Genomic DNA, 25,406 nt, shown 5'->3' on the forward strand with positions numbered 1-25,406 from the left:
GGCCCCCTCCCCTCGAGCGGCCGAGCCCGCGTTAGCCCACGCGCGCCTCGCCTCCTGAGTCACTGATGCTGTGGGTCCTGCCATTGGTATGCGCCAGCACCGCTGCTGCGCTCACCGATTTCGTGCCTGCCCGAGCCGAGCGGTGAGCTGGACCCCAGTATGTGGGGCCAAATTGGCAGTGTGTACGGCAAAAGCTGCTTTGTTCGTACGCGAGGCAAGCTGACCAGCACTCGTGGGCCACCGAGGAAAGTAGGTTCCCTGGGCCCGCATGACGGTGCAGTCGGCCCGGCCGGGGCCGGTGGGGGCTCGGGTACCGCAAATTGGACGTGGACGGTGCCAAAGGTACCTGGTGGAGCCCACAGCTGGTCCACGGGCTCTGACTCACGAACCTCTCATCGCCCATGGCTAATGGCTTCCCCCTAATCGTTGTTGGATATTCGCATAGAATACAAAATACAATAAGTATTTGGAATAATAAAATATAAAATACTAAAACTTTTATGGATATGTTTAATTTTATCTAAAAATGAAAAAAATGGTGCTAGTGGGGATAAGCTCGGACTCGTCCTAGGAGTTTTTAGACTTTGTTTGGTCCCTTAAAGCCAAAATCCGAGATAAAGAATAACTATTTTTTTCATTAAACTTTTATATAGAGTTTTATTTTATTATACAAAATAATAGATCAAAATCTAATTTTTTTTAGATGAAAGAGGAACTAAATACCTTTAGTCATATTCATGACAGCTTCTCTTGACATGACAGGACATGCTCAAAAGCGGCAAGCGTTCTTCTCATCTATTTCTCTGGGAAAGTGGGAATTCATCATGTGTTCGCGGACATTTCTTTCTTTTAGCAATGTACCATCTAGACAGAAAATATGTTGTATATGCAACTCGAAATGTGTCACGGAGACGGTGTATCTAGTTTCGAAACAGTTTCATAGAGAATGCACTTCAAGCTTGTTTGGTCCAGTGGCTAAACAACATAGCCTAGCCAGATAGCTTACCAGTTGTTGTTTATTTTAAACGCCTAGCCGATGAGCTAACTATCAATCTATCATTACAATCCAAACAGGCTCTTTTTCTTCTTTATGCTTACAATATATCCATTATGTTTGTTTCCCTAGCTCGACGGAACAACAAATTTTGTTCATCTCAGAGGAAAAAAACGTTCCACGGCTAAGGATAAAAATACTCTAGCAGAAAGAAAAATGTTCTGAATAGCGTGGAACATGGCTCGTTCCAGTCGCACCGAACCAAGCAAACACGAAGCGTAGCAGATGTCCCCACGAACAGAAGACGAAATCCAAACGCATTGCTTTATCAGAGGATTGTTTTTTCCATTCAATTTTTTTGGATTGATGGTCTGGGCCTTTTTTTTTTTGAGCAAATGGTCTGGGCCATATGAATCCTTGGGCCAGGCCGGCAAACAGCCCGCTGCCACAATACAGCTAAGGCCTTGTTTAGTTCCTTGCCGAAATTTTTTCGGGACGCTGTAGTATTTTCGTTTGTTTATGATAATTATTGTCTAATCATGGACTAACTAGACTCAAAAGATTCGTCTCGTAAATTTCAACTAAACTGTGCAATTAGTTTTTAATTTTGTTTATATTTAATACTCCATGCATACGTCTAAAGATTCGATGTGACGAGAAATCTTGAAAAAATTTTAGATTTTGGGTGGAAGTAAATAAGGCCTAACTTGAAACTCTGGATATTTCTGCGTTGGACTGGGAGCTTTGGAAAGTGGAAAAGCGTCGCCGGCTCGCTGCCATCGCTGGCCCCTGCCACGTCGATCCAACCCAAATCCAGCACCCCTCGTCTCGCACCTCTGCATCGCACCCTATCCTCCCCAGTCCACCACCCTCACCCCGCCTCCCGCCTCCGACCACCGCACCGGCGAACCTCGGCGGGCCGCTCGGGGCTGCACGCCAAGCCGGGGATGGCCGCTGCGCTCGCGAGCTCGCCGCTTGTTCACCTAACCACCTCCCGCCTCCGCCTCCCCAGGCCCCGGGCCTCCGCTTCGAACTCCGCTCCAGGACCAGGCTGCTCGAGCGGCGTGTGCCTGGGATGGAGGCTGACGGTTGGGTGGAGGCCCGCGAGGCGGTGCGACCGGCTTCGATGCTTCTCCAACGATGGAGGAGGCGGGGAGGAGGGGGAGAAGCATGGCGAGGAGGAGGCCTCGGCGGCGGCGGCCCCGGCCCCGGCCCCGGCGGAGACACAGGTGGGCGCCGTGGAGGAGCAGGCGTCCGAGCGGAGCCGGTCGGGGAGCTTTTCGTCCTCATCCTCGTCGTCCGGGGTAACACTCAATTGACTCAAATGCACGATTGATCAACCTTTGCAATCAAGGAATAGTCACTTCCTTTTGCTTGTTCATGTGTGAGACAGTGTTCCATCGATGGAGTAATGTAGTGAGGGGGGTAGCTATGGGCGTTGCCTAGAGAGTTTTGTGTGGGTGTAGCTTTGTATTGACTATTGAGCTCAATGGTATGTTTGACCATTCACTGGCCAGAGCTTTTGTGGAATGAGCTAATTTTTTATAACTAGAGCTCGTGGCTAACTTATTGGTCATCTCCTCATTGTTGATTTTCAAACAGAATTCTTATATACTGTGTACTAGTTGCTGGTAAGCTGTATATTAGAGATTTAGAGTGAATAATAGTACTGGCATATAGGGCACATTTGAATTGTTGCCCGCAGAAACTCAACCTCATTTTGGTGGTTGACCGTAGGCAAGGATATCATTTGGATGGCAGCTGAGATTTGGCTTGCCCTGGTTCCCGTGCCTTTGCCGCATTAATTTTTAGCCCAAGAGTTGTGGATTCCTCCACCAATTTTTGGCCAGCCAATGGTTTGGCATGGCCTGCACGCTACAGCATCCAAACGTGCCCATAACATGTGACATTCCAGACATAGTTAATCCAAGTTAACCCCTGGGGATGGCCCAAACTGAGTCGCTAGGTGTGTACTTGCGCACAGGCACCATCCCTCAAGGGGTTGGTCTTGAGTTAATTTTGGGCCCTAGTATGCTGCCGAGTTCAATGCATCCTTGTAGTTTCAACACTCTGTTGCTTTCACTTGATATTGCATGTTTAGCATTCAGTTTTGACATATGGGTGGGAAGGAACCACAATGTGCATGTTCCCATGGTTAATGATCACAGTAAAGTGCTAATGTGTCTAGTGAAAATGGTTCTGGCACTTCACGTTGGGTTGTATTAAATTGTACCCAAACATTGGATCTTGCCGTGTCTCTTTGTTATCTGACATGACTGTATGACTACCTGTGTTTTATCCTTTACTTGATGCATGGTACAATTGTGCTTTTATGTAGTTATAAACCTGTCTTAGCTCATTTTTTTCTTTTGAAATGATTAGGCTAACTCTTTGTCTCTTTGGTTTTGTCTTCAAATTACACATTCCTTATTATCTTTAGATAATATTTGTGTTAATACTATGCACATGGGTCCTCCTTTTCTCTAAACCTGTTCTGCTACATTTTACTTTGACCAGACTCCTGGTGTATCAAGCGAGCCACCACTATTGAGTTTTAGTGTTGATAATATCGATACAGTTAAGCTGTTGGAACTTCTAGGCCCGGAAAAGGTCGATCCAATTGATGTCAAGGCAATTAAGGAAAAACTCTTTGGGTATACGACATTCTGGTTGACAAAAGAAGAACCCTTTGGTGATCTTGGTGAAGGAGTTCTTTTCATTGGGAATCTCCGTGGGAAGAGGGAGGAAATCTTTGCAAAACTCCAACGGCAAGTACGTGAACTTACTGGTGATAAATACAATCTTTTTATGGTGGAGGAACCTAATTCAGAAGGGGATGACCCACGTGGGGGACCACGTGTTAGTTTTGGTTTGCTTAGGAAGGAAGTTTCTGAGCCTGGACCTACTACCCTATGGCAGTATGTCATTTCTCTGTTACTTTTCCTTCTCACTATGTTCTCCTGCGTTGAGCTAGGAATTGCGTCAAAGGTATGCTTATCTTACTCTTCGTCTATTGTATGTTAGTTCATCTTAATACACATCAGCATCAAGTTGCTTATGCACTTTAGTTTTGTGCAGATTAGCAGTCTTCCACCAGAAATTGTTTCATATTTCACTGATCCAAATGCTACCGGACCCCCTCCTGATATGCAACTTCTGCTCCCATTTGTGGAATCGGCTTTGCCAGTGGCTTATGGTGTCTTGGCTATCCAACTATTTCATGTAATTTGTACCTTAAATATGTTGAGCATCTGTTTGTCTATTGTTTCTATTTGTTTATTAGTTATTTTTAATCTGTAAAGAAGTTATGTGAAATCATAAGACCTTTTTTATCAGTTCAATGTACCATGTTTGCTCCGATTTGCCATCAACAGTGTTTTTAGTGAAATTGACTTTACAGGTTTTATTTGTCTTGGACTAGTGAAATGCCTTATTCAGAATTATTTTTCAACTAGTTCCAATGTTTAAAGCATTCTTTCATGGAGGTCTTTATATCAAACTCAAATTTGATAGTGTTTTTCTTCCGAAAGGACTTTGTATTGCTTATAGTCTTAAGAAGGATTATTTTGAAGCACACTATAAAAACAATAACCTGCATGTAAACAAACTGTGCTTTGGCCAAGGATCCTTTAATCTTATGAAAATTTCCATGGCTGTTATAACTGCTTTTTTATGTGCCCTCTTCTTTGGTATGTTTTATTCTACCTAATATGTCGCCATTGCGCATGCAGGAAATTGGACACTTTTTGGCAGCATTTCCAAACAATGTGAAACTAGGCATTCCTTTCTTCATTCCGAACTTCACCCTTGGAACTTTTGGTGCAATTACTCAGGTTAGTATTTTCTTAAAGGAAGTCAAACCTATGGGAGTTTCTTGGACAGCCAGACTTGAATGTACCTGCTGCTGCCTTCTTATTTCTAGATAGATATTGATCAGTAGCATGCTGTGATTGCATCTTGATAAGGCCGTGTACTTTAACGTTTTCTTCTATATTAGCTGATTTAAAAGCTATGAACGTACATCCTACAACATAAACGGTAGCATACCTCTTTTTTCAAAATGTCTCTGGTTGACTTTACATAGGTCACCGTATATTAAATAATTTGAATGGTGCTTACTGTCATCAATTGTCAGAGGTATATGCTCTGTGGTTTCACTGCCAAGATAGCAATCAATATTTTTTGGCCTTAACAGATCCAGTTTGTGCACATTTCTGGCCGTGCATTGAACAAAATACTGATACATGATGCATACTTTTTTCCTGGATATTTTCTTACTTTTTATATTGACTCATGTAGTTCAAGTCCATTCTTCCGGATCGAAAGACAATGTTTGACATATCAATGGCTGGTCCTGTGGCTGGAGCTGCACTTTCCTTTTCAATGTTCTTTGTAGGCTTATTACTCTCTTCAAATCCTGTTGGGGCAAGTGATTTAGTGGAAGTACCTAGCCAACTGTTCCAGGGTTCATTGTTGCTTGGACTTATTAGTAGAGCAACACTTGGATACAGGTATCTGATACTTGATATTTCGAACTCGGTTCATTTTGAATCTGTACTAATCATTAGGCTTTATTTTTTCCCCAGTTCTGTTTGTCATATATTCACCACTTCCCTTACCAGTCACAACGCACTCACCGGAGGAAACCAATCAATCATTTTAACTTGGACCAATCAATTATTTTTTCCCCCAGTTCTGTTCGTCTTATGCTTATGGACCATCATTGTGGATTATACACCAACTTAGATACAAATGTCACTTATTCTATAGCAACTCCAGTTTGTATAGTTTCTGAGCACATTAGCCGACCATGGTATGTGGCATGATTTGAAATAATCTACTTGGTTGTTTCTAATGAACTTATATTTATTTCCAGTGCTATGCACGCTGCTACAGTTTCGATCCACCCTCTTGTGATTGCAGGCTGGTAAAGTATCGTTCCCTAAACCCTGAAGCCCTTGCAACCAAACAAGTGTTACTTTTCTAATTCTTGCAAATTTTTAGGTGTGGTTTAACTACTACTGCATTTAATATGCTTCCTGTTGGATGTCTTGATGGTGGAAGAGCATTACAGGTAAAAATTCCTGTTAAGTTCTGATTAATAAAGTCAGGGTATCAGACAACCACGCTACCAGATCTTAAGATGGTCCTCAATGCCTAACACTGTTTTCTGGACATGCTTTTCTTTCACCTGTTATGCTATGTAACATGCCTTGTGATTCCATAAACAAGTTTAGACTAATTCCTGATGATTAAGTAATTAAAAGATATCAGACAATTACGCTACCAGATCTTGAGATGGTCCTCAACGCCTAACACTGTTTTCTGGACATGCTTTTCTTTCACCTGTTATGCTATGTAACATGCCTTGTGATCCCATAAACAAGTTTAGACTAATTCCTGATGATTAAGTAATTATATTTACCTTTCACAAAATGTGTTTTGTAACTTTTGACTGCTTGTGTATCCAAGAAATTGTCACCTGAAATATTACTATTTCTCTAGAATACATATTGTTTTCATAGGATATTGTTAGTTATCACCAAACATTTTAATTATATTACTATGGTCCAGGAGTCTGGACATGTTTAGACTAGCAAGGTATTGCAGATGCTTTTCCTGTGCCACTCCATTGCAGCGTATCATGATAGGCACTGGTAGTTATTTGGATTGTAGTTCCATGAGAACAAGTGTGCTGTAAAAAATCTCATCTGATTCTGTAAAAATATATTCAATGTGAGGATTAAATTTTTGCAGCCTCCATTGAAATTTTTTACCCAAACCATGGCTTGTGTATAACTCCTCAATTCCATGAGTATTTAGCAGCAAAACATTGAACTTTTCATGAAACAGTGTATTTTAAGTCCACTTACATATTCAACAGGGTGCTTTTGGCAAGGATGCTTTGTTTGGATTTGGCCTCACAACATATTCGTTGCTTGGACTAGGAGTGGTAGGTTGCTCCATCTTGTGCTTTGTGTTTCTATTGCAGTCATAGACAGCTTTGGTTTCTAACCTTTTCAGAAGTGATTCCATCCATATGCCGTGCACATATTAACTTGATGATATGGTTGATGAATACCTACTTTTATCTCAAATATTGTGTTATATCTTATATAGGAAGTTGAGTCTTTCTTAATAGTATAATTCTTTTCCCATTTTTTTATCTATGATATTTCACTTTTATCCTTTACCACTGTCTGCTGTGTGACTATGCTTCAGTAATGTTACACCTAACTCTAATGTTCTTTCTTTTTCCCCCTTTTTTGGTTGTTCTAGCTTGGAGGACCACTGTCTCTTCCTTGGGGTTTGTACGTGCTAATATGTCAGGTAAAATGGACAGCAAATGGACGCTTCAGATATCCACTAAGACAAAAATTATTATTATTATTATTTTTACAGAAATGTAATGACTTCATTCGTGCCTTCTTATTTGTGTCAGAGAACACCTGAGAAACCATGCTTGAACGACGTAAGCGATGTTGGAAGTTGGAGGAGGGCAGCCTTGATAGCTTCAGTGTTTCTTGTTGTTTTGACTCTCATTCCGTTATGGGATGAACTCGCGGAGGAACTAGGTGTAGGGCTTGTTACTTCGTTCTGAGACAGATACGGTGCTTACCGATAGAATTAGGCCGTGATGTAGCGCAATTTTGTATTGGAAGGTAGCGTCCCATAGTGGAGCTGTTGTAAAGGCATGTGGAATTTCCGGATTAGGTGAGCAATGATATCACAATGTGAGTGTAATGAAATTGTGCTAAGATAGCCCATTTTGGCTTTGTTGTGAATCGAAGTATAGACGCTGACGATTACACGTTTAACAATATAGCATTCTATGAGCATCATCAAAGTAGAAGCAAGCACGAAGTTACTAGAAGCGTCTTGCCTCCTATCACAAGAAAAAAATGTTGAATCTCAGGATATGAATATACAAAAATGTGAATAGCCATGTCAAGTCTAGGATTAAATTTGGCTAGGTAGGTTTATTTTGAATCAGACGTGCCACTTGATCAAATTTTATAACCAATACATAATGTTTCCCAGTTTACTCTAGGACGCTGAGACATGCTGAGGTCTTTGTAAATTGTAGTAATATATGGTTTTCACAATTCACACGAACCTAAAAACTAGCCAACACAAAGTGGGTCCACAAGACAGATAGACCATTGCAAACTGGCGTTGTCACCTCCCGCGACTCCATACCATTCCACCCTGGCAGGTCTCTCCGTTTCCACTTCTCTTCGTTCCACCTCCATCGGCTCGGCTGTACAATACAGCAGCCCGTGTACCCACCTCACAACCCCCAATCCCCAATCCCGTCGGCTTCGCTCCCCGTCCCCGACCTCGCCGAGGAGCCTCCCGCTCCCAAACCCTAGCCTCTCTTCCCCTCGCCCCTCCCTTCCGCTCCGCTCCGCTCCCCATGGAGGACGAGGACGCCGGCCCTGGCGGCGGGGGCGAGGCCTCCCCGCCGCACCACGCCGCGGCGGCGTCGGGCGACCGGGCGCGGGACATGGCGGCGTCCCCGACGAGGTCGCGCTCCGTGACGCAGACGGTGAACGGATCCCACCGCTTCGTGATCCAGGGCTACTCGCTCGCCAAGGGCATGGGCGTCGGGAAGCACATCGCCAGCGAGACCTTCACCGTGGGCGGATACCAGTGGGCGATCTACTTCTACCCCGACGGGAAGAACCCCGAGGACAACTCCAACTACGTCTCCGTCTTCATCGCGCTCGCGTCCGACGGCACCGACGTGCGCGCGCTCTTCGAGCTCACGCTCCTCGACCAGAGCGGCAAGGGCAAGCACAAGGTGCACTCGCACTTCGACCGCTCCCTTGAGTCCGGGCCATACACCCTCAAGTACCGCGGATCCATGTGGTAATGACCTAGGGCTTTGTCTCCTTATCTCTTGCCGCCTTAAGTAGCTTCCTTTGTAATGGGCTCTGTTTAGGTTTAGAAAGAGTTTGCTAGATTGGTTATCGGGTACCTGCAGAATTACTTTGATTTGAAAGTAGTTGGTGGCTGTTGGGAGATATTTTTAGTGATTCGTCTACATGGTAGTGCATGTTCTTGTTTCATCATAACTCGGTGCCTGATTTGAGTTTTGTTGATTTGGATTGGATGTGTTTGTATTTCTCCAGCCTTTTATGTGGCTTGTGAGTTTGACAATAAACACCGTCACAAAATCGGTGATCTAAAATACCTAGGTGTGATTCAGTTGTGCTGTGGGCCTGTGGGTCCTATTGTGCTACAGCTGTGATCACGCAGATGCCTGTGATGATGTGTTTATTACAGTCTAATTTGGTTGCTTCCCTGTTGGCATTAATAATTAATATTTCCTTTGCTCAAACCATTGAGCTGTAACTGCTTCATAAGGTCATCCAAAAATTAGTCATGTGACACCACTGCATCAATCAAGAATTCAAAATCCGTTTTGGAGTGGCATTTGTTTGAATTCTTGTCTTATACTCTTTCCTGTCATTAATGAATGATGTGACCAGAGATAGTATTAATAAAATTAATGTTCACATGAAGAAACAGTACCATGTTTCTGACAGACCTGTCGTTATTTATTTATTTCTGCTCAATGCAAATAGTATTTATCCAGTGTGGATATTTAGTTCAGTTTTCAGGTTTCTAGTTACAAGGGAGTACTTGCTAAATTTTTTGGAAATATCTAGCTGTTTCTCTATATTTGCTTCGGATGGTTGATTAGTGTAGAAATGAGATCTCTTAAAGTAGTGCATCAGTTTCAGTTTCCACATTACTTAGAATTTCTAGATAAGCTAAACGTAAACGTTGTATCTCGGAGCCAATGAATTGATGGGAAGGTGGTAGGGACTAGAGAATGTGTAACCTATATGCTTACATGTGGGCTTGAAAAGTGTGAACTTTGTGCGCCTGCTCTCTATTAGAATAATAACTTTATGTTGGTTATCTGGGTTCTCTCATCCTATGATAACCAGTTGTCCATCAGACCATCAGCCCCTCACAAAGGTGCAGCTGTGCAAGTACATTAATATCTTCCCTCTCTGGCAGCTCATATTTGCCCAAGTAATTGATAAATAGTACAGATACATATCTCTTCTAGATTGATTAGTTTTTTTATAAAATGTTTCTGCCTGTTTGATTTTGCTTAGATTTTTACTCCCTGCATTTGACCAAGTTTGTTTCTAAAAAGTACCCATATTTGATTGTCCTGATTTAAATTTTCAGGGGCTATAAAAGGTTCTTTCGGCGTAATGCTCTTGAGCTATCAGATTTTCTTAAAGATGATTGCTTGAAGATAAACTGCACTGTGGGTGTTGTAGTATCAACTATGGATTATTCAAGGCCACATTCAATAGAGGTTCCAGAGTCTGACATAGGCTATCATTTTGGAACGCTTTTGGACACTCAGGAAGGTGTAGATGTTATTTTTAGTGTAGCAGGAGAGAAGTTTCATGCCCATAAGTTGGTATTGGCTGCCCGATCTCCCTTTTTTAGATCTGAATTTTTTGATCATGAATCGGGTGAAGAGAAGAATGAAACTGATACGAAGGATGAAATCAAAGAGATCGTCATTGATGACATGGATCCTGTAGTGTTCAAGGTATATTTTGGTGTCAATCTCATCATCCATTTCCCTGTTCACAAACTTGGGATTTTATTTTCATCCGTGCAAATATTCCATGTTGCAGGCTGTGCTTCATTTTATCTACAGGGACAATCTTGTTGATGATGATGAGTTGTCTGCATCAAGCTCTGACTGCTCTATCTTTGATAGTTTAGCTGGGAAATTAATGGCTGCAGCAGACAAATATGAGTTGCCAAGGCTAAGATTATTGTGTGAATCTTACTTGTGCAAGCATATTTCTGTAAACTCCGTGGCAACTACTCTAGCATTGGCTGATCGGCACCATGCTGTGGAGCTTAAATCTGTTTGCCTAAAATTTGCTGCTGAAAACCTTTCAGGTAATAGGACTTGACATGAAATTTGTTTAACCTTCACATGTCGTTTGTAGATATCCTCTGGGTTGACATCTTTTGGCATAATTTTGATCTGTGATTTATAACTTACTAGCTTTATTAGACAATAAAGAGAAGGCTCTGGGATGCATAGTTTTTATTCTATAAACATGTTTTGCTTTTTTCATGGGCCAAGTTGCCAAGAAGACTCGTTAGACATTAGGCAATTCCACTTTGATGGATGATTTACCTAGGCTGGGCATGGCAAGGGGCTTGCATGCTGGTGAAGTGTCTGCAGTGTGTTCTCATCGTTGCACATAAGATATGACTCCTTTGTTATTCTTAGCATCTGTAAAACTTGATAAATAGTATTGTGCCAAAATAGTACTGATGGTTATGGTTACTGAATTATGAGTGATGATAACTCTCCGAATTTAAGTGTTTTCTGCCTTTTGCCCGTTTGTTGCTTGGTGGTGCCAAAACAAGTCTGTTGAACTGTATAACATTCCAGATGCCCTTATGTATCTGCAGCGGTGATCCGGACCGAGGGGTTCGACTATCTCAAAGACAACTGCATATCTCTGCAGTCAGAGATACTACGGACAGTTGCCGGGTGTGAGGAGCCATGTAGCAGCGGTGTGAAAAGCCAGAGCGTGTGGGCGCAGCTCTCTGACGGCGGTGACACCAGCGGGCGCAGGGTGAGGCCAAGGGTCTGAGACTCGACTCCAACCCCGCAAAGCACTGACCTTTGTAATCAAAAGCTGATGTAGTGTAAATGGGGACAGCTATTTTAAGTTGAATTTGAGAACACGTTTGCAAATTGCAATAACATGAATCTGCTTGTTTCGTGATCTTTGCTACGGCTCTCATGCTTGTGCTGTTCATAGAAATACATTCCTTGGTTCTGTTGACATGCTATTGTTTCTAAGGCCTTGTTTAGTTCCTCTCAAAAACCTAAACTTTTTAAGATTTCCTATCAACACATGCATAAAATATTAAATATAGATGAAAAATAAAAACTAATTATACAATTTGACTATTGTTTGAGAGAGAAGAATCTTTTAAACCTAGTTAATTTATGATTAGATAATATTTATCAAATATAAATGAAAATGCTACAGTATCAAAAAAATTACCAAGGCCTAACTTCCGAGTATGCCGCACATAGGATGTAATAATAACTTCACCAACGTCCACGTGCAGTCAACGCGATGGAATCACAAGAGGGTAACCAGAGTTGACGATGGTTTAAACAGACAGAATGAAGCTAGTCTAGTCGTTCACGAGTTTAGTACAAGACTACACCGCCAAAGATACTCCCTGATACAATGTGATAGCCAACCCTATGCTTGAGGTTCTGCCCAACCAAATGTAGCCACCAGGAACTACTTGTAAATGCTCATGAACTTGGCCACGAAAGCTGCAGAAGTTAAGGGGTTCTGCTCAACCAAATGTAGCCACCAGAAACTCCTTGTAAATGCTCATGAACTTGGCCACGAAAGCTGCATAAGTTAAGGGGCAGATATATAAGCTAAGTATGGCTTCTGTATACTAGTAATAATCATTACGCTAAGACCATGCAAGGCAAATCTGTGACGGACACATACTAATAAAAGGAAACAAGAACAATCTCAAGCTGAGGTCATACCAAACTAAACCAATCCATAATTATTAAAGCATGCTTTGGTTATGTAGCAGAGTGCCGCATTCATATTCAGGCACCAAATTATTTTGTTCCAAAACAATGATAAGATTGCACAGGATACACATGCAGACTAACAAGCATTATTAACGAGACGGGGAAAGTACCTTCTAGATGAAAAATGGCCTTTGATCCAAGGCGCATCTTGTGCTCCTGCAAACATAAGGCCTAGCAAGTTAGAACTATGAGATGTAAAGAATAGCACTGCACGTTTAATCTGCTTAAATATGCAGTGCACCTGTGAGCTCTGTTATTGACAATCCCAGGGTGTAATGAAGTAATTAACAGTGAAATAGTATTTTTCACGACCGAACAATGAAACCGTGTTTTGATTTGTTTACTCACATAGTGTGCAGCCCAGTGACAGATTTCATGTTTCAGATCAGCATCTAACTTCCTCAGTAATTCTGCCAACAATTTCTGCAGTAGTCAAGAGAGAAAGTTCAGCATGCATGGCAAGAATGGGAATTAAGGAATGAAATAAAGCACTGAAGAAGCATCAAGTCACCTTCAAAATACTTTCAGGCGGGATACAATTGACAAGTAATTCATAGAATTTCTGACGTACAGCAAATAGCCTGAAATGTTTAGAGCCAAAATCAAAGAAAATCAATAAGTCATTTGCATAAATCATGATACAAAAACAAAATTTCAACAAATCCAGAGCTGAAGGTGCACGCATTGGAAAGGACAAATTTTCTCAAATCTATATTCTGTGTCACAAGACATTCAAATTTGTAAAAATAAGAACATAAAATACCAGTAAAAAAATCATGTTCAGCTGCTTTCAATCAGTAGTAGAAACATCATAATACTAGATTAGATTTTAAACAGACATCTTCCAATGTAGTTGCAGGCTACATGACAAATACTGAAAGGAATCAGGAAGCATGGAAAGCTAATGAAGTAACTAAAGAAACTATAAACCAAAAAAGGATCTAAACCTAGTTCAGTTGGTTGAGGGTGTGGATGTATGTCTAGACCACACAAGTTCATGTCCTCACTGACACAAATTTGGGTGCCTAGTTTCTTCTTAACATAAAACCACCTAGTTCCTCTTAGTTTGGTCCCTTTTAGAGGGAAAAAGGAAAAGAAAAAAAAACTATAGACAAAAATGATTACATATAGAACAAATATAGAAAAGCTCGGTGCTTTTAACACTGATACTGAATTATATGAAATATCAGTTAGAAATTCCAAACAGAATTTGCCAAAAACAAATACCAATTCGAGCTTTCCTATCTGTTTGGAGAAACATGCACTGTAGCCAGGCTAGGCATGCACTCACTGCATTCCAGTCATTGACATGTCTTTTATTTTCAGCAAGCATAGGAATACGAAAATCTAGTACAAGAAAAGCAATACTGCAGCTGGACCCAAGTTTAAACTTTGAGATGAATAAAAGCATGCAACAAGAATTACAAGGCTTAAGTACTGTACTTCATACAACAGAGTCTGAACCTTTTAGGGCTTTGTTCTGTCAGTATATCAGTTGCTATTTCAGACACATATTGCTCCCAGTCAAGAGGAGGCGCCGCTTGATTTGATGTAAATGGATATCTGAAAGCCAAAGAAAAAAGAATATGACAGTAGTAGTCAGTGTCGGACGGAGGTAAAGAAACTGTAAGTGGAGGTGTGCCAAATCATTAAAGCACTGGATAACAAATAAGCACAAAAGCTTACTGTTGCACTTTGCAAGTCTCAAAAAACAGTATTGCCCGTCTAAGATTACGGTTTGATTGTGCTGCGATACGAGCTGCAAATCCAGCTGGAAGACGCAGGTTTTCTTTCTTCCCAATGAACTCTAGAACTTGGACAATCTGGGAAGTGAAATCTGGTGTCAGACTTTAAGTATTTGCATAGTCTGTCCCCAATTCCTCATTAATATTTTGGACTTGACGAATGAAATCATTAGGAAATGTCAACAGTGTTTTTCAACACCCATATGGCATGGCATGGTGTCAATCAACAGCCAAGACAATGGGGCAAAGTAAGATCAAATGTTAAATGAAAGTTTGGGGCATCAATCACCAACCTGATCTTCGCTGGGTGCATTTACTCGCACATTTAAGCAACGGGATCTTACAGCCTCTGTCACTTTTGAGGAGCTGTTACAGCATAGGATCAGCCTGCACGATGAGCTATACTTTTCCATAGTTCTGCGGAGGGAATGCTGGGCTTCTCGTGAGAGCTTGTCAACTTCATTTAACACAAGGACTGAAAATTCAGATGAATATGTTAAGTTCCTCTCAACAGGAGGTATGCATTCAGCCTAAATAAGATGCATGCTCATGTCTCAGTTGTCAGATTATGGAAAATTATTAGTTGATACCTAATAAGTAAACATACTAGCATCATGTGAGACATTTCTTTATCAAATCATGCATAACATCAAGTATCATGAAGAAAAAAGGTAGCAGCACTTCAATCTCTACTACTTAAAACATTTTAGTTAGTGATGATGGTGTGCCTGCTGTCACCATCATTTTACCCCTATAGTTTGATTTATTTACCCACCTATACCACTGAATATAAACCTTCCTCAGCACTTTACATTAGTTATCAACATTCATACTATTTGTGTACCATCTATATATCATATTTGAATGAACTGTGCACACGCGTGTAATTATTTGCTTTTGCGCCTCCACAACAGGAGGGGCATTCAACTAGCAGTAGTAGTAGCCAACAATGAACTGTAGGAACACAAACAAGGTACTGATGAAGCACTAACCTTTAAACGCTCTCTTGCCTTTGGCATCAATTGGCCTGTTCTTCGCCATCTCTTTGATGACCTCCTGGACAACATACCTGTCCTGAAAGCCAGCATCACTGGGGTTCATCTCCACATGGTGAGCACTTGACAACATTGCCAATTCTATCTCAAGTGTCCTTGTTCCAGTCTGAAGAGCAAAAATAGCAACTCAAGGCTCCAGACAAATACATGGAAAACCCAAATTCAATAAATCAGAAGATGTTGAAACAACTACCACATACTGCAAGAGAAACATCTAAACTGTGGTACTTCTCTATCGTGATGTTGTGACAGTCAAGATTACACAAAAGGGGATTTCTCAACTACATCCTACCTGACACTAGTACCTTCCCTGAGAAGTAAATAGTATTAATGTACAATAGCATTTCTGTAAGTATTCAACACATTACACATCATCTGAATTTGCTAGTGTCACTAATAAGGAAGAGAACAAATAAGTGGACTTACATCGATTTTCCATGTCTTGTTTTCCAGCTTAACCTGCAGCAGAGGTTAAAAAAAACACCAACAAAAATGTTAACACCGAAGCATGGCCTCAACATGGAAAAATCAATACAATAAATAGGAGAACCAACAAATTTATTTATACATATAAAGAAAAAATATGTACCTTCTCCGCACCAGCGCCAAACATCTGCTTGATGAGCGCGAGGATTAGGGTTTTCTTCCCGGACCCCGACGGCCCATAGAACAGCAGGTGCGGGCAATCCTGCTCCGACACCTGACCAAACAAAACCACACGTGATTAGAACGGCACAAAAAGTAAGGAAAACCCTAGATTAACAGAATAAGCGCAGATCGCGGGCACTTACGAGCTTCCTGAGGTTCTGCGCCACCTGGTCGTGGACGGTGACCTTGTCTAGGGTTTTTGGCCGGTACTTGTCTACCCACAACATCCTCGCCGCCGCGCTCGTCTTCCCCGCCTCGCCTCGCCCTAGAGAGAAGAGATTTGGGGAAAGGATTGGGAGGGGAATGGAGGGGTGTGGCGGGAACTCGGGACTGATGGGCGCGCACTCCGCCGCTGCGAAGACAGAAGACCAGGGTTTTTGCGGCCTTCTCGGCTATCTTTTCTGACAGGTGTGGTCCATATGTCAGTAAACTCTGATGCCGGGCCCGTACCAACAAAGTGAGGTGGGCCGTGGGCTTGGTTCAGAAAAAAAAAACAGTTTTGCAAGTTCCTGTTGTAGTATTCTTGCCATGCACTGATTTGTAATGTTTTTTTAGGCTACTCATTTGTAATGTTATTTCGCTGTAAGAGCATCTCCAAGAGTCTTTCTAAATCTCACTTTCTAAATCATTATTTAGAGAGACATAAAAATCACTTTCTATATGTTTGTACTTTCCAATAGTTTTGCTAAATCTTATGCGCACTCTAGAGAGTCATTCTCGTCTTCTATATTTGGCTAGCGAAAAACCCGGAATAGACAATGTCTAATATTTGGATGACCATTTAGAGAATCTGTTGGAGGATAGTTTTCCACCAAAATTGCTATTCCTAGCATTTAGGAAGAATATACAAAGTCTCTTGGAGATGCTCTAAACACGATAAAGACGTGATGCGTGTATAAATATACAAGCACACTCGTCCTAAGCACTTAGTTACGCACATTCCAACTGTACGGGGCATGTCTAACCTCACTGATAATGATGGTACATCGTCTACTACTTAAATACTCTCAGTTACAGATTCGATTTGGTTCCTATATACATTACTTTTACTAATCTAGACATAATGTATATCTAACTGCATATTAAAAATTATGTATTAAAAAACAAAAAGTCTCATAGTTTAGATTGGAGAGAGTAATAATTAGTCATGAATATAAGCACTTATGTAGATCATCAAAATTTGTCAAATATGGTTTGCCATGGGGGACCTGGTCAACTTAGGCCGAGCTAATAAGTTAGTTGCTAATAATTAGCTTCTTTAGATCTAAGTGATTCTAGATAATTGTTAGCTAATACCTAACTAACAACTATCTTTCTAGTTTAGCCAAACCAGCTAATAACAACTACTATAAGCTACTCCCTCTTTCCCTTTTTAATTGTCGCCGTTGGTGTACGTGCCACAAGTTTGTCTCGATTTGTAGAAAATACGTGCAACATTTGTATCTCTAAATAAATTTGTTAAAAAAACTAGATTCAAAGACCTTTCTAATGATACTAATTATGTATTATAAATATTAATACTTTTTAATATATAATTGCCGGTAGTTGTTTTTCGGAAAACGCAAGCGACAATTAAAAATGGACGGAGGGAGTACGAGCTAACTAGTAAAAGTTACTAACTACTACTAGCTACGCGCAATTAGCTAGCTAACTAGTAAAAGTTACTGACTAATATTAGCTACGAGCAATTCGCTAGCTAACTAGTTTCACAGCTAATAGATTCAACAGGGTCTTAGCTATAATTTTAGTAAGCCACTGATATGTAAATGGTGGCCATAAATTAACTTAGCTTCAAGCCTTCCTGGCATGGCATGGATGTTTATTAGCTCCAGGGCAACGGTGTTCAAGTTGGGGCCATTAGCAGTGTATGAACAAGCATGTTGGAGCCATCGATAAATTAAACAAACGCGCGCATGAATGATGCGATAATAGAATGACCTACTTGGAGCTAAAACCAGTTTAGCTGCACTCGGGATACTTGCGCACAAATCGCACAAACAAATGCTCTGTGTGCCGGATAGGCTCCATCTTTGTACGGACTACCTTTTGTGAGTGTGTAGCAATGTCGATCTGGCGCAGAAGCTGTTGCTGCCGTTTTGCCAACAGCAAATTTAGCGGCAGCATTAAGGCAGATCCAAGATGTGACCAACAAATCAGCGACCGCAGCAAAACAAAATAACCCTAGTCTAAGAAAAAAAATTAGATGGCGCGCTCATCAGCAAAGCACCATTGGTCTAGTGGTAGAATAGTACCCTGCCACGGTACAGACCCGGGTTCGATTCCCGGCTGGTGCAATTTTTTTGTCTTCCGTTTTTGAAAGATTTGTCTACGCGCTGGTGAACTCACTACTCACAAACGGGGCTTGGTAATTTCGAAATCGAACCGATATAATATAGCATTTGTAGTGTCCGTCACAAATCACATCACATGACGGGAGCATGGGGCCAGATGTATGTAAAAGGACAAGAAAGCTTTTGCCGCTTCTGTTAAATTGAAGACGACACGTCGCGACGAAGCAAAAAGACAGGGGAGGAGCGTGCCTGAGCAAAGCAATCGCGTTGGAACGAAACACACGGAGACATCATTTTCCAATCCAGGAGCGTATGCCTGATTGACTTCCACCTGGTAACCTGCAACGGCGGTGAAGTGCAAATCAATCCGCCGAAAGCACAACTCCGTCGCCGTCGGGCCCCGATCCCAACGACTCCACCGGCGTTGCAACTTTGCTGCTGGAGCTGCCACGCCACGCCCACGCATCAACAAGCCCCGTGGGCACCAGCATCTTCACAGCAGCGGGTGCTACAGTGATGCCTGGATCGGCCATGGATTTGCTGCCGGTCCCTAGCGTCTGCTCTGGCTCTGCTCCCAGTGGGGGGCAGCATGACACGATGCGGCGGCGTGGAGGGCACGTGCAACATGCACTCGCTGGACTCGAAACCGTGGCACTCTTTTTGTCCGGACGTGCTCCGCGATTTTGAATCGGAGGGTGTTTCCGTAATTCGGGTAGCGCAACGGACGAATTGGTCGGAGCTGGAGCCTGAACGAGAAGGACGAATCAGGAATCACGAATCCGGCAAGTCGCCGGCCACTTGGGGCCTCGGGCTATTCCCTCGTACGCTTGTCCCCTCTCGTTTTCCAATTATTGAGTTGCATTGATAGAATTTAATGCATTTGTTACCAACGTGGAAAATTTTATACTACGTTCCTACTCCAGTACGTTTTTTTTTTCTTGTAAAATTGGGCTGATTTTCATAAAATTCTCAGCGATTCTTATAAAATTTCCTACACTCTAAGCAGTCCTGAATCCTAAAACGATCGAGCGGATTGAACTACTACAATACTAGACACTTTCAACATAGAAACCTTCGTAGTTTCTATACACATTAATTACACCACACGTAGACAGTTTGTCATTGTGAAAGACTATTTATTGATGAAGAGAGAGAAAACTACCAAAGAAACGAGTTTGGACCGTGTTTGGAGATATCATGGTTTTCTTTCTAGTGTCCATCCTCCATCACAGGAGGGGAGGGGGAGCCGGGGAGGGGAGGACCGCGGCACCCTTGCGGACCTCCAACGTGGTTGTCCGGCATCGCCATCCATACCTTGCAAACTTCTAGCGTGGCTGCCCACCATGCGCACCGCCCTTGCTGACCTAGCGTGGCCTCTCACACCAACACCCGCCATGCGCGTCTCCCTACTTGTCCGATCACCGAGAGTGTGCGTCTTCCTCACCATCCGTCCGCTCATTGTTGCGTGTCTCCCAGCGGGTTCATGGCAGAAGATATGATACGTGAGATTATTTGATTTTTATTTAGGCTCTCGATAGAAAAACTGCATAAAGAAGAATAGTTTTTTCTATAATATTCTAGATTATAAAAATTGCTTAGATTAAAGAAATTATATAGAAAATACTGATAATTTCTATATTGGTATTGCCACGATGATGTTTCGTAACCATAGCATGCAATACGTGCCATTTTGTTTCTTTGTACTTCAGCCGTCCAGCGTCCAGCAAGTGTCTCTCGGGGACTGGTGAGTGGTGACTGAGACTGGGAGGTGACTACCCAACCGCGTGCATCGTCCAGCCCAGCCCAGTCCAGCCACTAGCTGCCTGCCTCGTCCAGGAGACGCGCCCCGGCCCCCGGCCCCCGCCCCACGTGGGCTCCACGAGTCAACCCGGGAACCGCGTGCCACCTCACCGAAACGCTCGCACGCCGCCCCCGCCGCCCACTTCCACGGTTCCACCACTCCCACTCCAGTCCACTCCACTCCCCACCTCCACCTCCCCCTCCTCCTCCGCCTCTGCTTCGCGATACGGCGGCGGCGCTATCCATGCACCGTCCACCCGTGGCAGCAGCTCTCATGTCGCCGTAACTCCCACCGCCGATTCCTCCTGCTGCTGGCGGTCCCTCCCCCGGCCGCGGAGTTCTTGCCGTCCGCCTCCTCTACCTCCACACATCTCTCTCTGGATTACGAGCACTGCAAGTCTGCAACCATTCAAAAGCTCCTACGCTTTTCGGATCCGTCCCTGTCTTCCACCGTTTCCCTCCCTCCGCGTCTTATAATTGCCCAGCCGTCGATCTCGATCCCCCTCCTCTTCCTTTCCTCGTCTGCTTCTTGTGGTTTCCCGTCACTCGCATGTGAAACCTCTCTCTTCCGGTCCGCCTCCCTGTTTCTGTCACAAGGATCGGGTGGGACGGAACCACGAAACCGCGTTTCGTGTACAGCTTTCCTTCCCACCTCCACATTCATCTTCCTTCCCTCCGCTTCTTTCAAGAAGCCCCGCCCTCGTCTCAATCGGTTCTTATTTGATCTCGCTTCTCCGCCAAAAAATCTAAAGCTTTCCTTTTTCGACCTTGGAGCTTCCTTGTTTGTGTTGCGGCGGTACACAAGCCAAAGCCATTGCATCCAGCAGGCACCGGCCGCCTGCGTTACCTGCCCCGTTGGCCGTTCCCGTACTCCGATCGATTGGCTCCTGTCCTGGGAGCTGGGAGTCGAGATCTCTCTCGGCAGGCTCTGATCGGCCGGCGGCGTGGGAAACCGGATGGCGAATCTTCTGCCGATGCTGCGCCCGTGGCTCTGCTTGCTGGCGGCAATGGCGGCCGTGTCGGCGCCGTGGTCGCCGGCGGATGCGCTGGGGATGAACTGGGGCACGCAGGCCACGCACCCGCTGCCGCCCAAGATCGTGGCGCAGCTCCTCAGGGACAACGGCATCAAGAAGGTGAAGCTGTTCGACGCCGACCAGGAAACGCTCAGCGCGCTCGCCGGCACCGGGATCGAGGTCATGGTCGCCATCCCCAACGTCATGCTCGACACCATGACGGACTACGACACCGCCAAGGAGTGGGTGCGCCGGAACGTTTCCCGCTACAACTTCGACGGCGGCGTCACAATCAAGTGAGATAGACGCTTCTGCGCTCTCTTCTTCCTCTTCTAGTTGCTGCTCGCTCATGTTTCTTCTGTGATGGTTGGCTCATTAACGAAGATTTGCTTACCGTGCTCGTGGTCATGCCCGTCGTTCGTGCAGGTACGTTGCCGTCGGCAACGAGCCGTTCCTAGCGGCCTACAACGGCACGTTCGACAAGGTGACGTTCCCGGCGCTGCAGAACATTCAGAACGCACTGAACGAGGCCGGGCTCGGGGACACCATCAAGGCCACGGTGCCGCTGAACGCCGACGTGTACATGTCCCCGAAGGACAACCCGGTGCCGTCGGCGGGGCGGTGGCGCACCGACATCACGGACCTGATGACGCAGATGGTGCAGTTCCTGAGCAACAACAGCGCGCCCTTCACGGTGAACATCTACCCGTTCATCAGCCTGTTCCTCAACGACGACTTCCCCGTGAACTTCGCCTTCTTCGACGGCGACGCGACGCCGCTGGTGGACCCGGGCACCGGCGTGTCCTACACCAACGTGTTCGACGCCAACTTCGACACCCTGGTTGCGGCGCTCAAGTCGGTCGGGCACGGCGACATGCCCATCGTCGTTGGCGAGGTCGGCTGGCCCACCGACGGCGACAAGCACGCCACCAGCGCGTACGCGCAGCGGTTCTACAACGGCCTGCTCAAGCGTCTGGCGGCGAACGCCGGCACCCCGGCGCGGCCGAACCAGTACATCGAGGTGTACCTGTTCGGTCTCCTGGACGAGGACGTCAAGAGCGTGGCTCCCGGCAACTTCGAGCGGCACTGGGGCATCCTCCGGTACGACGGGCAGCCCAAGTACCCGATGGACCTGAGCGGGCAAGGGCAGAACACGATGCTGGTGCCGGCGAGCGGCGTGGAGTACCTGCCCCGGACGTGGTGCGTCGTCAACACCAACGCCGGCAGCGACGCCATGGAGAAGCTCGCCGACAACATCAACTACGCGTGCACGTTCGCCGACTGCACCGCGCTGGGATACGGGTCGACGTGCGGTGGCATGGACAGCAACGGCAACGCATCCTACGCGTTCAACGCCTTCTTCCAGGTGCAGAACCAGAAGGACGAGGCCTGCGGATTCCAGGGCCTCGCCGTGCCCACGCAGACGGACCCGTCCACCGCCACCTGCAACTTCACCATACAAATCGCCACCACCTCGGCGGCCCACCGGCGGCCGCTGGGAGTCGCCTTGTTCGTCCTGGCCCAGCTGGTCCTGAACCTGCTCCTGCTCCTGCTGCATTGATTAGGGATGATGTTTGGTTGGCATTGGATAGGAGTAGGACTGGTGCACTGCTGCACTTGAGCTGGCTGCCTGGCTGGGCTGGCTGGGCTACGTTCCATTAGTTTGTTGGTTTTTTTTTTCCCTTTGGGTGAGAAATAATTGGACCGGTAGAGAGAGTGTTGTACTGGAGATACATGTATACTTCAGGTTCAGGATTATAGAGACAGATTCATACTGTATTCGACAACAGCAGATGACTGGCGACTGCAGCTCGTTCAGTTCCATGCGTGCCATATATGCCCATATGTCCCCATCATGGTTCATGGTCACATTTAGGCCTTGTTTAGTTCACCCAAAAAACCAAAAAGTTTTCAAGATTTTCCGTCACATCGAATCTTTCGGCATATGCATGAAGCATTAAATATAGACGAAAATAAAAACTAATTACACAATTTAACTGTAAATCGTAAGACGAATCTTTTGATCTTAGTTAGTCTATAATTAGACAATATTTACCGCAAACAAACAAAAGTGCTACAGTAGCGAAATCCAAAATCTTTTCGCATCTAAACAAGGCCTATCAATTATTCCCGTTTACGACGCAAGGCTGAAGGCGATCCAGGCTTGCTTGGTCTCGAACCTCTATACTAGTGCTGTCCACATGATCTGAATCGAAGCCCGAGATGCCAAGGAGATGCACGTCACATGGCGTCGAGATCCAGCACCGGCATAACATGGACACATGGTCTAGTAGATGCACAACATTTTTCTCCCGTCGTAAGTTGCAAGTAGGTGAGGTCCTAACTTCCATACGCCGGTGAAGTGAACAAGCGACAAATAAACCATTACCAGAACCACATGGAGACGAGAAATTTTGTCCCGGTTTTCTTCTTTTCCGTGGATTTCTAACAGTAACAGTTGAGCGGGTCCAAGTCTCGTCGATTATTCGGTTCCGTTCCAGAACAACCCACTCGGCACTCGCCCAGGAGTCACCCAGCCCAGGCAGGCCTCGGGCCTCTGCAGCCCATTGGAGCCGAGCCCGTTGGACAGGAGCGGCGATGGTCATGAGCCCAAGCAGACATTGCGATCCAGTGCTAGATGCGCATGCCTCCGGGCTCCCGTTTCCCGCAGCCGCGGGTGCAGAGTGCTTTGTTCCCGGCCGGTCCTATCTCGTTTCTGAATCTTGTCAAAAAAAAAAAAGAAAAATCTCGTTTCTGAAGTCTCAAGAGGAACAAAGCACTGGGTCTAAATTACTTGCAAGCATGTAAGACAGGCACACTATTTTCTATGATATTAAACAAATTTACTATTATAAAATTCATTTTATGTTTGATTTAATAAGACTATATGATGGTATATATAGATGTTGATATTTTTTAATACTTTCTGTTAAATAAAGCTCAAAGAAACACGTAATAAAGTAGTAGAATAAACTATCATCCGGTGGTGCCTCTTTGACAGCTCGTTTGCAGTGCAGCGGATGGATGCCGTTTCATGCACCTATATACGTGTGTATTCTTCGGCTCTCGACCTCTCTTGAATCCCTTTAAGGTTTAAGGTTTAGGCCTTGTTTAGTTCGTGAAAATTTTTGGCTTTAGCTATTATAGCACTTTCGTTTGTATCTGAGAATGGAGATAGAATGAATATAATTGGATAAAAAAAATATTTCATAGAAACAATCCATTGAGACCATGATTTCTATATATAAAGTCTATAGAAATTAATAGGCATAGAAACTACATGCAATTTCTAACATTGGAACTGCCCTAACACTTAGTGGTTCTCCAATATGGAAAATAAAGAGAGGTCTGTCATCATAATCATTGTCAAACAAATCACTACTTGATACATCGACAACCAACTTCTTATTGACTTGAATCATATATTTTTATGCGTGATCAAAGAAAGTCACAAAAGTAGATGTTTAAATGTAACCACACATAATAGTATGAAAATTAAAGTTAATAATATATTATGAGTAAATATTTTTGTGTTTTTTGCACAAGAGAAAGGATCTATGAAAATCATATTTAATTTTTTTTCTCGAATACGCATGAGATCTGCGTATCATTATATTAAGAAGAAAGAGTTTAAATACAACCAACGCGCAACAAACGCGCTAGGTGATCATTAGCTGGACCGACCTAGCAAAGAGTTCTGTGAGCCGATATTACATAAATGGATCAACCATAATAAGCTCAACGGCGCGTCCTACGAGTCCTCCCGGAAGAGCTCGCGCGCGCGCCCGTTAAACGCTGGGAACAGCGCGTCCAGGCCCTCCACCTCGCTCGACGACAAGGTTCCAGTACGCAGGGCGTCGAGTATCCCTCTTGGCGCGGGCGAATCCGGTCGAATTCGGAGTTCGGAGCTAGAAGTTAGCAACCTAACAAGTTGAACTGTAGGCACAGGACGCTGTGAGTCCGGTGCGCACAGGAAGAGTCCGGTGTGCACAGGACGCTGAGAGTCCGGTACTGCTGCAAGTTTGCGTTGCTCTCTGCGTACGAGTCTGGTGTGCACAGGACGAGTCCGGTGTCACAGGACGCTGAGAGTCCGGTGCTGCTGCAAGTTTGCGTTGCTCTCTGTGTATGCGTCCGGTGCGCACAGGACGCGTCCGGTGTGAAGCAGTAGAGCGTCCGGTGCTACTGTTCCAGACGCGCGTGCGTGTGTTAGCCGTTGGCG

At 44.4% G+C, this 25,406-nt stretch overlaps 4 protein-coding genes and 1 non-coding gene across 5 annotated transcripts; 4 read left to right on the top strand and 1 right to left on the bottom strand.

Annotated features, from left to right (window-relative positions):
• On the top strand, window positions 1,761-7,812 carry LOC8061185 (probable zinc metalloprotease EGY1, chloroplastic). Its single transcript, XM_002463711.2, has 10 exons — window positions 1,761-2,298; window positions 3,512-3,982; window positions 4,073-4,216; window positions 4,726-4,827; window positions 5,294-5,505; window positions 5,871-5,921; window positions 5,999-6,068; window positions 6,879-6,947; window positions 7,274-7,324; window positions 7,437-7,812. The coding sequence occupies exons 1-10, from the start codon at window positions 1,942-1,944 to the stop codon at window positions 7,593-7,595; spliced, it is 1,686 nt and encodes a 561-aa protein (XP_002463756.1). The 5' UTR covers window positions 1,761-1,941; the 3' UTR covers window positions 7,596-7,812.
• LOC8061186 (BTB/POZ and MATH domain-containing protein 5) lies at window positions 8,235-11,803 on the top strand. Its single transcript, XM_002463712.2, has 4 exons — window positions 8,235-8,866; window positions 10,205-10,580; window positions 10,669-10,942; window positions 11,468-11,803. The coding sequence occupies exons 1-4, from the start codon at window positions 8,412-8,414 to the stop codon at window positions 11,650-11,652; spliced, it is 1,290 nt and encodes a 429-aa protein (XP_002463757.1). The 5' UTR covers window positions 8,235-8,411; the 3' UTR covers window positions 11,653-11,803.
• On the bottom strand, window positions 12,084-16,470 carry LOC110434126 (replication factor C subunit 5). Its single transcript, XM_021457900.1, has 11 exons — window positions 16,227-16,470; window positions 16,025-16,135; window positions 15,862-15,894; window positions 15,373-15,541; window positions 14,674-14,855; window positions 14,322-14,458; window positions 14,100-14,198; window positions 13,147-13,216; window positions 12,984-13,058; window positions 12,746-12,791; window positions 12,084-12,438 (listed from the first exon to the last, which is right to left on the bottom strand). Exons 1-11 carry the CDS (start codon window positions 16,308-16,310, stop codon window positions 12,380-12,382), a joined length of 1,065 nt encoding a protein of 354 aa, XP_021313575.1. The 5' UTR covers window positions 16,311-16,470; the 3' UTR covers window positions 12,084-12,379.
• TRNAG-GCC lies at window positions 18,307-18,377 on the top strand. The gene has a single exon. It is a non-coding gene; the product is annotated as a tRNA-Gly (tRNA).
• Window positions 20,341-23,022, top strand: LOC8061187 (glucan endo-1,3-beta-glucosidase 8). Its single transcript, XM_002463713.2, has 2 exons — window positions 20,341-21,483; window positions 21,614-23,022. The coding sequence occupies exons 1-2, from the start codon at window positions 21,131-21,133 to the stop codon at window positions 22,746-22,748; spliced, it is 1,488 nt and encodes a 495-aa protein (XP_002463758.1). The 5' UTR covers window positions 20,341-21,130; the 3' UTR covers window positions 22,749-23,022.

This window comes from Sorghum bicolor, chromosome 1 (genome assembly GCF_000003195.3).
Source record: "Sorghum bicolor cultivar BTx623 chromosome 1, Sorghum_bicolor_NCBIv3, whole genome shotgun sequence".
NCBI lineage: Eukaryota > Viridiplantae > Streptophyta > Magnoliopsida > Poales > Poaceae > Sorghum > Sorghum bicolor.

Excerpts from the sequence above, each read along its gene's own strand:
- LOC8061185 (XM_002463711.2), top strand. The coding sequence starts at position 1,942 with ATGGCCGCTGCGCTCGCGAGCTCGCCGCTTGTTCACCTAACCACCTCC. Across the intron at positions 3,983-4,072 it reads AGCTAGGAATTGCGTCAAAG|ATTAGCAGTCTTCCACCAGA; the intron begins GTATGCTTATCT and ends AGTTTTGTGCAG. Across the intron at positions 6,948-7,273 it reads CGTTGCTTGGACTAGGAGTG|CTTGGAGGACCACTGTCTCT; the intron begins GTAGGTTGCTCC and ends TGGTTGTTCTAG.
- LOC8061186 (XM_002463712.2), top strand. The coding sequence starts at position 8,412 with ATGGAGGACGAGGACGCCGGCCCTGGCGGCGGGGGCGAGGCCTCCCCG. Across the intron at positions 10,581-10,668 it reads TGGATCCTGTAGTGTTCAAG|GCTGTGCTTCATTTTATCTA; the intron begins GTATATTTTGGT and ends TCCATGTTGCAG. Across the intron at positions 10,943-11,467 it reads TGCTGCTGAAAACCTTTCAG|CGGTGATCCGGACCGAGGGG; the intron begins GTAATAGGACTT and ends ATGTATCTGCAG.
- LOC110434126 (XM_021457900.1), bottom strand. The coding sequence starts at position 16,310 with ATGTTGTGGGTAGACAAGTACCGGCCAAAAACCCTAGACAAGGTCACC. Across the intron at positions 13,059-13,146 it reads CGCCTGAAAGTATTTTGAAG|AAATTGTTGGCAGAATTACT; the intron begins GTGACTTGATGC and ends TGACTACTGCAG. Across the intron at positions 12,439-12,745 it reads GGCCATTTTTCATCTAGAAG|CTTTCGTGGCCAAGTTCATG; the intron begins GTACTTTCCCCG and ends TAACTTATGCAG.
- LOC8061187 (XM_002463713.2), top strand. The coding sequence starts at position 21,131 with ATGGCGAATCTTCTGCCGATGCTGCGCCCGTGGCTCTGCTTGCTGGCG. Across the intron at positions 21,484-21,613 it reads GACGGCGGCGTCACAATCAA|GTACGTTGCCGTCGGCAACG; the intron begins GTGAGATAGACG and ends TCGTTCGTGCAG.